This window comes from Fusarium oxysporum, chromosome 1 (assembly GCF_000149955.1).
Source record: "Fusarium oxysporum f. sp. lycopersici 4287 chromosome 1, whole genome shotgun sequence".
NCBI classification, from domain to species: domain Eukaryota; kingdom Fungi; phylum Ascomycota; class Sordariomycetes; order Hypocreales; family Nectriaceae; genus Fusarium; species Fusarium oxysporum.
The window spans coordinates 625338-637621 of NC_030986.1; the positions used below are offsets into that span (position 1 = coordinate 625338).

General features: G+C 49.0%; 5 protein-coding genes across 5 annotated transcripts; 2 read left to right on the forward strand and 3 right to left on the reverse strand.

The window, feature by feature from the left end:
* Positions 1 to 141: 141 nt before the first annotated feature.
* FOXG_11045 (uncharacterized protein) lies at positions 142 to 2180 on the reverse strand (the record flags this gene model as incomplete). Its single annotated transcript, XM_018390536.1, has 7 exons — positions 1878 to 2180; positions 1699 to 1791; positions 1595 to 1642; positions 1356 to 1549; positions 1144 to 1308; positions 906 to 1091; positions 142 to 853 (listed from the first exon to the last, which is right to left on the reverse strand). Exons 1-7 carry the CDS (start codon positions 2109 to 2111, stop codon positions 142 to 144), a joined length of 1632 nt encoding a protein of 543 aa, XP_018249018.1. The 5' UTR covers positions 2112 to 2180.
* Positions 2181 to 3204: 1024 nt separating this feature from the next.
* FOXG_11046 (taurine dioxygenase) lies at positions 3205 to 4830 on the forward strand. Its single transcript, XM_018390537.1, has 3 exons — positions 3205 to 3629; positions 3683 to 4415; positions 4464 to 4830. Exons 1-3 carry the CDS (start codon positions 3471 to 3473, stop codon positions 4709 to 4711), a joined length of 1140 nt encoding a protein of 379 aa, XP_018249019.1. The 5' UTR covers positions 3205 to 3470; the 3' UTR covers positions 4712 to 4830.
* Positions 4817 to 7308, reverse strand: FOXG_11047 (uncharacterized protein). Its single transcript, XM_018390538.1, has 3 exons — positions 7062 to 7308; positions 6192 to 7013; positions 4817 to 6140 (listed from the first exon to the last, which is right to left on the reverse strand). The coding sequence occupies exons 1-3, from the start codon at positions 7188 to 7190 to the stop codon at positions 5004 to 5006; spliced, it is 2088 nt and encodes a 695-aa protein (XP_018249020.1). The 5' UTR covers positions 7191 to 7308; the 3' UTR covers positions 4817 to 5003.
* Positions 7309 to 7533: 225 nt separating this feature from the next.
* FOXG_11048 (uncharacterized protein) lies at positions 7534 to 8905 on the forward strand. Its single transcript, XM_018390539.1, has one exon. It carries the CDS (start codon positions 7797 to 7799, stop codon positions 8637 to 8639), a length of 843 nt encoding a protein of 280 aa, XP_018249021.1. The 5' UTR covers positions 7534 to 7796; the 3' UTR covers positions 8640 to 8905.
* A 48-nt stretch (positions 8906 to 8953) lies between these two features.
* Positions 8954 to 12274, reverse strand: FOXG_11049 (uncharacterized protein; the record flags this gene model as incomplete). The annotated part of the gene is made up of 3 exons (XM_018390540.1): positions 8954 to 9373; positions 9430 to 12191; positions 12266 to 12274. The coding sequence occupies 3 exons, from the start codon at positions 12272 to 12274 to the stop codon at positions 9193 to 9195; spliced, it is 2952 nt and encodes a 983-aa protein (XP_018249022.1). The 3' UTR covers positions 8954 to 9192.
* Between the last annotated feature and the right edge of the window lie 10 nt (positions 12275 to 12284).

Genomic DNA, 12284 nt, shown 5'->3' on the forward strand with positions numbered 1-12284 from the left:
GCATCCTGGGGTTTCAGTTGAGAGCACAAATTTGGTACCAATTACAATCTTGATTTTCTCATCATAGAATTCTACAACACTGAAGTCTTGAAAATCCTTCAAGACGAAACTTGGTATGAGTCAGTGGGAAATATCCCTCGTCTAGTGAGCAAATCTGAAGTCCAAACGCTGCTGGCCCTCATCCGTAGTGTTGAGGATATAATCCTGCTGTTGCTCCTTTGTCAAAGCATTCCATCTCGCATCGCGGACCTTGTTCCTCCAGACATAGAACGCCTTGACGATATAGAATAAGACGATATTTGCAGATGTGATGCCAAGAATGACCCTGTTACCTCGTCTGTACAGGGGCTGATCGTCTTCGCGGAAGATGTTAGATGCAGCAATGTTACCAGTCTGGACGAACATATTGTACAGGGCAGCGCTTATAGCCCTCGTGCGCACACTATTACTGTTCTTGGCGTTCCAACCGACGAGAATAGCATGGCAGTACGGGTAACTCAGAAGACCTGTGATGAGAGCGTATCGAACCCAAGGGGATATATCACCAGGAAGGACAACGAGGGCGAGAACCCATGGGAAGATCCAGATGTTGGAGAGGGATGATAGCATGCCTCGTTCTTTGACCCGCTCGGAAAGCCAGGTGATGATGAGTAAGTTGACAGCGTAGAGGAATTGAGATGGAATAGCCAGAAGATTGGCTTCGAAGACGGAAAAGCCGATTTGACGCAGGATAAAGGAGAGATAGGTGTTGAAGGGAGCGGGAGGGATGTACACCATAAGGCCGATGATGTAGAGCGGCCACTGCTCCCAGTCCTTGACGGCTTTCCAGAGCTTGGAGAGATTGACAGCTTCTCTGTGAAAGGTGTTAGTCCATGAGCATAGTTGGTGCCTCGGAGGTAGCGTACCTGTTGTTCATATCACCCTTGCTAGGATCATCACGAAGGAGTCGGTTCACCATGATGTACTCTTCACGTTCATTGAACCAACCATTCTTACCACGGAACCAACTCTTGGTCTGGCAGGGACCGGGAGGCATGAGAACCCAAGAGAAGAGACCGATGATGAAAGTGCCAATAGCTTCAAGGAGGAATCTAAGAGCCATGTGAGCTTGAGATTCCCAAGTTGACAAGCATTAGTACTTACAGCCATCGCCAACCGCCCCAACCGAGGACGCCTCGCATCTGAAGGATACCAGCTGCGAGAAGAGAGCCTAGAATGTTGCTAGTGCTCAGGGCAGTCCAGAAGAAAGCCAGTCTGATGGGTAGCTCATTGGACTTATAGAAGTAAGTGAGCCAAAGAACAATATCACTATCTCTGTCAGTCGCTATTATCATGCCAGGGTGCAGATGACTTACGGAATGAATCCACCCATCAAAAGACCCAGAAGAGCCTTGATAGCAAAATAAGCACCCCTACTCTGCAGCGCAGCTTGTGAACCCGCAACAAGTGACCAACTGCAGATGAGAAACGGGATCCATCTATCGGCACCAAGTTTCTTGCTAATTAAGCCACTGGGGAGTTCAGCTGAGAGGAAGGACACAAGGAAGATCTAAATGGTCAGTCGAAGTGCCGAGCTGAGCAAGGGTAGACCTACAGTTTGGCCGTAGTTGAAATCATTAGTGTTCATGCCCACTTCGGGCAACTAAAAGAAACTATTAGTCAAGACTTCACCCCAGATACATCGGAGAATTAACTTACCATGTTGTCGGAAATAGCACGGTTGATGTTTCGTCGGTGGAAGTCTAGGGACAGGAACATGACCCATGCCCAGAGACAGATGCGGAAGTCAATCTAGAGGCAAGCGCATGTTAGTCAACTGGCTTCCAGAAGGCCATATAATGATAGTAGTATAAGTCTCTTGCGGAAGAGCAAAGTACCTTTCTAACAAGCTTCTTCTCTTCCTGAGCAGTCCAAGTAAAACTTGGATCAAACCGATGTCGATTCTCATATTGCGCATTCTCATACACTTTTCTCCAACGATCCGCGATCTCTGGATCCGAGAAGGGGTGCTCGATTGACGAATTGGCAGTCTCATCACCACTGTCAAAACGACCTTGATCCTCAGAGTCAGTCTTGCCGATGACCCCCTTGGAGTCTCCAACGGCAGCCATTTTGGATCTTAGTGGGAAGCACTAGTAACAACTGAGAGCAAGTAAGTCCTCGGAGAAAGAGAATAAGAGGTAGGGCCGCGGAGATGTCGAACATGATGTGATGTTGTGTGGTGCAGGGCTGGACTTATAAAGGCTGGCATCTCCCCTACCAAGACCAATTCTTTTAGACATTGATCTAACACTCTACAGTACTGCCCCCATGCTGCCTGGGATGCCTCTATGAGAAGACACGGGGGTTATCAATGTCGCGATGGACTACGGAAATCACCTCAGGACTCGGCGAACGTGTGTTTTCTGGGCATGACCAGCCGGTTCAGGGTTAATCGACGCCTCTAGGATAAACTACGACGCTGGGATTCTGAACCGAGTCAGCCAAGGTATCAAGATACAGCAGCTCTTGTTGAACCTGGGGGTTCGGTCCAGACCATGAGCCACAACCAAAGAACCAATAAAGACCTCTCGATAAGTCAAGAGATTTAAGCTTACAATTGGTACAAGAGATGGGGCGCTTTGGAACTAGTGATGGTCGAGTTCGGAGGTTTGTCCTATCTTATGAGAATAGAGGCATGACGTGCTCGCGATAGGGACCAATCACTGGGTGATCCGACCGAGATGCCGTGAAACGAGAATGTTTAGGCTACTTTATGGAGAAATACTCGGACTTGGCATGGTTCGGTAGTTGGAAGTGTTACGGGGCATTTGTACGGATAGTTGATATCGAGTTGCTGGGGTAGATTATTATATAGCCATTTCCCGACGATAGAGATATTTGAGACAACTGCAACTCTCAAATTTTGAGCCACATATAATTATAATACCTACAAAACTTATTCCATAGGCCTTTAGAACTTCTAAAGAGTTATGGCCGATATCCGAGACATCGATACTCCGTGTCGATAACCCCGAGTGATAGTCATATTGCGTGACCTATCCCCAGGAATTGCGCCAACTCAACACCACCCCCAAGGCCTCAACCACGAGATCCGACATTGCGCAATACCATGCTATAACGCCGTGATAAATACTAGCAGATCGCCAAGTTACTCTGCATTGTCGTGTTACACTCTCCGTCCCTCTCGGCCGTTGCGTGATTTGATTCGCGTCTCACTGATCAACGCAATAGATGCGATGCTTGCGCGATGCCTTTGGATGATGACAATGGTTGACAATTACTGTTCGTCATTGCGAGTTCTGTATTGCGGATGCATACTTCCCCGCGCTGTGAATTGTATTGGAATGGTATTTGTCAGATGAGGAGTGAGTGGTGTATATAAAGGTCGTAGAGCTCCAAGTGAACTACACATTTGACGTTAAACCCGTATCAAAGACTTAAACAATATTTGATAGCAACCATACACAATGGCTCCCTCAGCTGTTGAGACTCAGGCTCCTACAGCCGATGCACAGAAAGTAAAGCTCTACCCCGGCCATGTCGAGGGCGTTTACAAGGAGCTGTCCCCCGTCGCCTACCGTCGTGAAGCCGAAGAGAAGGGTATTGACGGCCACGCTGCTGCAAAGGTATATCACTTCCTCTCTCACATATACTCCATATACTAACCCTCATATCTCAGTACCCAAACTATCTCCCAACATGGAACAAAGACCAAGTCTACCCTCCCCTCGAGCCCTTCGAGCACTACGAACACGGCAAAGACGCAGACCCAACATTCCCCAACCTCCTCAAGTCCACCACAAAGATCTCCCACCTCACCCCCACAATCGGCACTGAGATCGAAGGCGTCCAACTAAGCAGTCTCTCCGACGCCGGCAAAGACGAACTAGCTCGCTACGTCGCCGAGCGCAAAGTCGTCGCCTTCCGCAACCAAGACTTCGCCGACCTCCCCATCTCCGAAGCTTTAAAGTTCGGTGGTTACTTCGGCCGCCATCACATTCATCCCACGTCTGGTTCGCCAGAGGGTCATCCTGAGATCCATCTCGTGCATAGAAGCGCGGGTGATAAGTCGTACGAGGAGTTCTTCAAGACGCGCGTGAGCTCTGTGGCGTGGCATTCTGATATTACGTATGAGCAGCAGCCGCCTGGAACGACGTTTCTTTATGTCCTTGATAACCCCGACACTGGTGGCGACACCCTTTTTGCGAATACTGTCGAGGCGTATAACAGATTGTCGCCGACGTTTCAGAAGTTGTTGCATGGACTCAAGGCGACTCATTCTGGGATTGAGCAGGTCAATGCTAGTGTGAAGAAGGGAAGTATTAAGAGACGTGAACCAGTTGTTAATGAGCATCCTATTGTGCGAACACACCCTGTTACCGGGGAGAAGTCGCTCTTTGTCAACCCTCAGTGTAAGTCATCTCATGCAAGACTTGGAGAAACAAGCTAACGGCTACAAGTCACACGAAGCATCGTTGGTCTCAAGAAGGAAGAGTCTGATGCTATTCTCAACTTCTTGTATGAGCACATCGCATGGGGCGCTGACTTCCATGCTCGTGTGAGATGGCAGGAGAAGACTGTTGTTGTTTGGGATAATAGATCAGTTCAGCATACTGCTATTCTTGACTGGCACTCTGGTCAGCGACGACATCTTGCTCGCATCACACCACAGGCTGAGAGGCCTTATGAGACCCCTTTTGAGGGTTAGGACTAAGATTGGATAACAGAGAAATAACACGTGAGATAGTGTCTCCAGGGCAAAGATCCCAGAAGACGAGCCAAGAATACAAGTCATAACTGCATATCCAACCAAGCTTCATTATCATACTTGTCACACAAGCAACTTTGCGTGTCAATAATTTCATTGATATTCCAACATGACTCATCTGGTAACTTATTCTAACCAGCCACCATGTTCATAAAATACTTCGTTTCTCATCCAACGCCGCACATGATATTCCCAAGCAACATAAACCGCCCTCTCTATCTATGCATAAACCTCAATTCATAGTACTCCAAACCTGATGCCCAAGCATTGTCGTCAATAGCCCAATTCCGTACTTGCCAGCGCCTTCGTTCTCCTGAAAAACCTCCAGTCCAAGCCAGCAGACCGCTGCCAGCTCGACTACATTCAGCACAGAGCTGATGTATGTCGCTGTGGTAGGGACTATTGTTTGTCGGCTTGTTTCGCCTGTTTCTCGCAATGCAATGATGCCTACTGCTGATAGCAATGCGAGCTGGACTTCTCGTCCAAAAGGCATGGAAACTGCTACAGTGAGACCCCAGAAAACGAGCATCACAGCCAGAGCGGTGAATTCAACACCAAGGTTGTCAAACTGAGGTGTACCAGTAGACGTGCGAGTTTCTGAACCCCGTCTGAGTGCGGAGCCTCCTGAAGACCCATCAGGATAGCTTTGTTCCTTTCCCAAGGTAAAGCTCTGACTCAGGAGGTCAGCCAACCCATTAGCCTCGTCATTACTGTGTTGAGGCGCAAAGAAACTGGGCGGCTTGAACGAAACTTCACGTTCGTCATCTTCATTCTCATCCCTCTTCTTAGCCGCGCCTCGAAAGAAAATACTCTCCTGCTGTGCCGGCTTGGTTCTGATAATTGGCGCGTTAGGAGGGTTTCGTATACGCTGGGATGGATTCGTCGGTGCAGGAGGGACCTTGTACCAAAACGGGCTTGTTTCGGCGCTCACGGGTGCCTCTCCGAACGACTTTCGGGGTCCATTGGAGGAGGGCGTATCCTGGAAAGCTCGGTATGGCGACTGAGATTGAGTCTGAGATTCGGTTGGTGTCCAATCCATCTCGTCCGAGTATCCAAGGTCTTGTGTCTTTCGAGGTGTGATGTTGAGAGCGTTGAATTGAGTACGAGTGCTTCCAGGGGCTTTAAAAGAACTACCAGGGGGCAGTGGTGGTGGTGAAAATGTCCTGATAGGTGACGGATTGAACCGATCTGGCTGAGGTGTTGCCGCAGGGGAGTCTAAAGCTTCATTCAGCAATTCGGAGAAGGTCTTTGGTTCCTCTCTCTTTTCTCGAGTAATCTTAGGTTGCTTCGGGGGTGAAAACGTCGTGTTTGAGGTGCCAAAAAGGGGTGTGGTATCGACTTTGATAGACCTTTTTGCGGCAGAATATATCTGAACATATTAGCACCGTTTTTTAAGGTGTAACTTCCTCGGACAACTTACCATGACCATAACAACTGACATAACCACGTGCGCGCTAAGTTGGGCGTTCCGTGATTGAGCCTGTCCTCCGTCCATCTCCAGCACCCGGCGGAATAGGAAGCGAAAAAAGACGATCAGCCCCTGAAAAGCATACCACTGCGTGAAACCCAGGAGATGTCTTGTGAAGCCTCGGCTGACTTGCACGAACTGAGGATTCCACCATGCCGATAGTATACTCGCAACAACGGCGCTGTTGATGAGAGTATCTGCTGGAGGAAGAAATGCCACAGCCAAGCCCAGACCCTTCACAGCCAGCGTCGACCAACTCATATCGTCCGGATCGTACATTCCCACATCTTCATGTTCCAACGCCAAAGTGACTGCTCTGAGATGCCACAGCATCTGCATCGCCAATCCTCCCCACCACAACCCTTTGCCTAGGCTATCAACCCAGTCTAGAGCGCCCTTCTTTTCTGGTGAAATCTTTCTCCCTCTGCTCTTCTCCATCATCCGTCGAAGATGGTCCGTTTTAGCCGTATATCCCGCCCTTCGTATCTGACCATCGACCCTGTCGGCGCATTCGTCACAAACTTGAGGATATCGTTCCTCCAACCCCTTTCGGAATCTGTAGTAATTTCGCTCGAGCTCGGGGTAGTCGGGGTGATTCGTATCGTCGGGCAGGTACTGCGCTAGAGATGACGTAAATAGCCGCTGATTTTTCAGACATGTTGCGCAAAAGATGCTATCTTTTGGGGAGGATGGAGATGAATGTCGAGGAACAGCGTATTGGGTTGCGGGAGCTTCACGCTCGGTGGCTACTGGAGGATCCGTAATCTCTCCATTCTAATCTTCATTAGTAACTGTATTAAAACATGGACGTGATCATCATACTTCATCGAGGTAGTTTGTCGCATCGCATGATAGGCATAGGAACTGCCGTGTGATGCCGTCATATTTTGTATTGGACCTCTTCCCGCAATAAAAGCAGGTCAAATATCTGGTCCCTCGCAGGCGCGGCATAGTTCCAAGACCATCTCCCTACGAAAAACAGGAAGGGGATGAGAACAATGGTGATGTGGAAAAACGTTCTAACGAGCGTGTTGTTGATCAACGTAAAAAACAAAATCAAGGATGATGACGGTTGTTTGGGGAGTTTCTGCCGGGCGGTCGGGAGATTTTTAGAGGCTCAGGAACCCTTGCAGCGGGGCTGCAGTTACAGACCCCTGCCCTACGATGGGAGCTACTGGTCTGGAACCTACCTTACCTCACGCAGGTCTCTTTCACATGAATAGTAAGGTGCGTCTATTGTAAGCATTGAGATAAAAAGAGAATGGGAGTCTTGCTCTAAATGTTCTCGATCTTAGCATTTAATATTGATATTTTGAAGAGAATAAAGAGGCAAGCTTCAGCATGTGACTTCTGCATCAACCCTGTAAAGCATCCTTCTAGAAGGTCGGCAAGTGGAGGTCACGTCACCAATACCACCCAGCTTCACTCAACTTCAGCTTTATTTGCTCCTGTTACACACATTGTAGCATCAACAGCACAACTTCATTCTTATAGTCTCACTCCGTCTGTCAGCTTCTGTCACAATTTCATCTCTAACTCCCAAACAATGCCCTCATCATGACCTCTCAAGCTTCATCATCACACCCTCTCCCTCCTCCCCTCCATCTCACAATCCGCTTCACCACATCACAACCAGATCTCGAACTCGACATCCCCTCACCCCAAACAACAACCGTTCTCGCTCTCAAGCACCTCCTCCGCACACGATTATCATCCAAAAGTCGATTACGCCTCATTCACCAAGGTCATCTGCTCCCCGATGCTTCAGCGCTAAGCTCTGTCCTCAAACCACATCCTGCGCCGCCGCGCACCAACGATGATCCGAAGGGGAAAGGCAAGGCTGTTGAGGGTGCGAATGTGTCGCGGATCTATGTTAATTGCTCCATTGGTGATGAATTGACGAGCGACGAGTTGAAGAAGGAAGAGGAGGAGGCGCTTAAGCCACCGAAGGAAGCGACTGGTGATGGTTCGAAACCTACGACTTCAACAAGGCCGCGACCACGGGGGTTTGATCGATTGCTACAGTCTGGCTTTTCGCCTTCAGAAATCGCAACCTTGAGGACACAGTTTACATCTATTCATACATCGCGCTTTACACCAGACGCTATGCCATCACCTGACACCCTGCGCAACATGGAAGACGCATGGATCGACAACAACGCCGAAGGAATCCCGTCCGGGTCTAATCCACTCGAGGACGAAAACTCCGGCATGGCTTCCGTGCTGGAAATACTATTCAAAGCCATGATGGTCGGCTTTTTCTTCCCACTAGGAAGTCTAGCATGGTTGATGCGCCAAGAAGGTATCTGGAGTAAGAGATGGCAGATATTCGTTGGCTTCGGTGTTGTCTTTAGTCTTGTTATTGGTTTCATCATGGAGCTGTCAGGAGACCGGCCTTAGTAGAGCCTTGAAACAGTCCGGATGGTGCTCAGTGCTTCAACGGCGGTAGCATGTTTGGCTTGGGGGTATCGAGTGTTTAGGCGTTAACTTTGGGCGCTGAGGTCATGCCAAAGCATGGATGGCGTTATGGCTTTACAGGCATTCTATAGACTGCTCTTCAAGGCAGGACAAACAGACAGAATATACCACAGGGATCCAATCCACACGTCTTATTACCATAGTCTTAAGCCTTTATCAATTAAAAAAATTAAAAAAAATTAAAAAAAAATTGTACGAATTCTTGTAGATTCTGAGATCACTTACAAACTCAACCTAAGCTCAAGTATGCATTATAAAACGCATTGCAATTTCTGTAAACTTTCATACCGCACTCCTCGTAGCCTCCAAAACAGCTCTATTAGTTTAGATATCACTTTGACTAAGGTTCGCATAGGTTTATTCCTAATCCCTCGAGCTCAAGGTATACTACATCTCTTTTTCCACACCCGACACGCCAGACTCCCAAGCCGGTGAAAAGTATAGAAAAAACACATTACATGATATTTCCCCCGTTTTATAGGTACAAGCTCTGCGCGGCCACAATATCTCTGCGAATCTTGGATAAACTGTCCTCGAACTTCTTCGTTAGATCGTCGTTGCCCATGACCTTGGCGGCCTGGCCCATCTGGCGAAGTAGCTCTTCCAGGCGACGGAAGAGACGGATCAAAGAGCCTTCGTAGACCTTTGTCATTTTGCTGAAATGTGTTAGCAGGTGTCTTACTGAGAATTATAGAAGGAAATGGGGACGTACCAAATCTCAATGAAAGGACGTCCTTGGGCCCATGCGTAGACCGTCTCCATCAGCTGCCACTTGAGCTTCTGGACATATTCCTCCTCGTTGACCTCAAGCTTGCATTCCTGGCTGACCTTTGCAATAATGCGAGCCTTGGCCTGAATCTCACGATAAGGTTTCGACAATTCTTCCTTGAGCTGGGTTGTTTCAATCTTTTCGTCAAAAATAAAGCAACTCATGACAGCAGCACACATCTCAGGAGTGAGCTCATTGAAGAAGCGGTCAAAGAGCAATTCGGAGAGAAGCAGCTCGTGACCTTCGGTGGAGGAAATCTCACAGGCAACGCGAGCCTTAAGCTGGACGACTTCGGAATCGTTAATAAAGCCGAGACGTCGCAACACGCGCTTGCGAGACTTGAGTTCGTCCATCTGGGCGATGCTGTACGCTTTGGCGATGGCCTTCTTGGTCTCCTTGACCTTCTCGGTAAGCTTGACCTTGGTGTGGTACTGGTCCCAAAGAGCGGGAAGAAGGGGTGAGAGGTGAAGAGGGTTGGCCAGAAGTCGGGACTCAAGGACTTCGATCTTGCGAAGAAGCTTCTTGAATGAATCATCGGTGATTTCCATGTTCTCGATGGGGTCCAGAACAGGCAGACCATCGGGGAAGCGGCGCTTGACCTCCATGAGGGACTTTGTGAGCGTCTCCTTTTCTGATTCAGACTTGAGGCCTTCCTTGGGTAGGAAAAGCCTAATTTGACTAATAGCCTTGATGCAGGTGAGAAGGCAAGGGACGATCGCAAACTTGATGTCGTCATCGTCGCCGAAAGGTTTGAGGCCAACGGGCATAGGGGTATCTTCGACGGGCTGAGTGGGGTAGAAATCCGCGCTTGATCGGGAGATGGGAAGAAGCACGTCAATAACATAGGATTCCTGAGGGGCATATTCGGGTTCGCCCATCTTGGGTGCGCGGCGAGGGGTCTGGTTGACGATGACGCCCCAGCCAAAGTCGGTTCCGGTTCCAGCAATGGTCTCGTTCTCGTCCTTGGGGTTGTAAATCTGCACCAAGCGACCTGGCTGCAGGTAAGAAATACTGTAGTTGGGGTGCTGGATAACAGTGCGCATATCCTTAGTATAGGCGCTGAGCTGCTGTCGAATCTGGTAGTAGTCCTTGACCGTGGACTCGTCGGCGATGCTGGTGTTGTCGCGCTCCTGTTGCAATGACATCAACTCCTTCTCCAAAGAGGGGACGCTAGCCGCGTTCTGGAATTGATGGAAGCATCGCTCGAGCATGAATTCGGGTGAGATAGCTTCGATACGTAGCAAGTTGAGAATCATGTTGTAACCGAGGTAGAAAGCAGAGTTGAGTCGATCTTGATGGCCGGTGACAATCTCCTTGGCGGTATCAGGCTCGAGTTTGTCGTCAATCATCATGATGACAATACCTCGAGCATCAAGACCACGACGACCAGCACGTCCAGCCATCTGAATGTACTCGGATGAAGTGAGAGGGCGTCTCTTGACACCATCCCACTTGGTGACTTGGGTGAAAACAACAGTCTTGGCGGGCATGTTGAGACCAATGGAGAAGGTTTCAGTCGCGAAGAGAACCTTGATGAGAGACTCCTGGAAGAGAATCTCAATAGTTTCCTTGAGAATGGGCAGAAGACCAGAGTGATGGACACCAATACCTCGCTCCAAGAGAGGTAGCAAGTTAATAATCTGAGGAAGCTCTCGATCTCCCTCTGACAAACTCTCAATAGCACTGTTGAAAACCTTGCGAACCATGGCCTTCTCGGAATCGTCGTTGAAGCTGAGCGACGAAATGTTCATGGCCAGGTTCTCACACTCTCGCTTGCTAAAGTTGAAAACAATAACGGGGTTGAACTTCTTCTTGATAGTCATTCGAATAATCTTGGAGATATCCGAGCCACTGTCAGCGCCACCTTTGTTGGTCTTCTTGTTCTTGCCCTTTCCTTTCTGACGAGCATTAGGATCATTGGGGTCAGCGCCCTTCTTTTCCTCAACCTCTTGCATGACCTTGTTGAAATTCTGCTCATTGAAGTTGCTCTTCTCATCAACGATGAGACGAGCGCCAGTACCACCTGAGGGGAAGAAGTAGTTCTGTAGAGGAGTAGGTCGGAAATCGGTATACACAACGTGACAAGCTTGATGATGGATCTTGGCAATCCATTCGGCGAATTGGAAAGCGTTGGGAATGGTGGCAGAGAGGAAGACATATCGGACCTTGTCGGGAAGCATGATGATGGTCTCTTCCCAAACAACACCTCTTATCTTGTCTCTCATGTAATGAATCTCATCAAAGACAACCCAAGCGACTTCTCGCATAATCTCAGAACCGCGATACAACATAGATCGCAAAATCTCAGTCGTCATGACGAGACAACTAGCTGTGGGGTTGATAGTAACATCACCAGTCATGAGACCAACATCTCCAAAGATGGCCTCGAAATCTCGGTACTTTTGGTTACTTAGAGCCTTGATGGGACTTGTGTAGATGACTCTTTGGTTGCGCTTCAAACACTGCGCGACAGCATACTCAGCCACAACAGTCTTTCCCGCAGAAGTGTGCGCGGAAACAAGAACACTCTCCTCTCTCTCAATAGACGCCACGGAAAGACTCTGGAAAGGATCGAGCTTGAAGTTCCATGTTCGCGCGGGTTGCTCGGGGGCCTTGTTCTCGGAGAGGGGAACGTATTCGTAGTCTAGATCCGGAGGCAGGGCAACCTGATTCTGGATGTTGTGCGACAAAACAAGCGATGAGTCCTGCTCTGTGAAAGTAGCTGCGCCAGCAACTTCTCTCGACTCGGCCGTCTGGAAAGTATCTGTCACAACAGGACCAACCCCATCCTCCTTCCT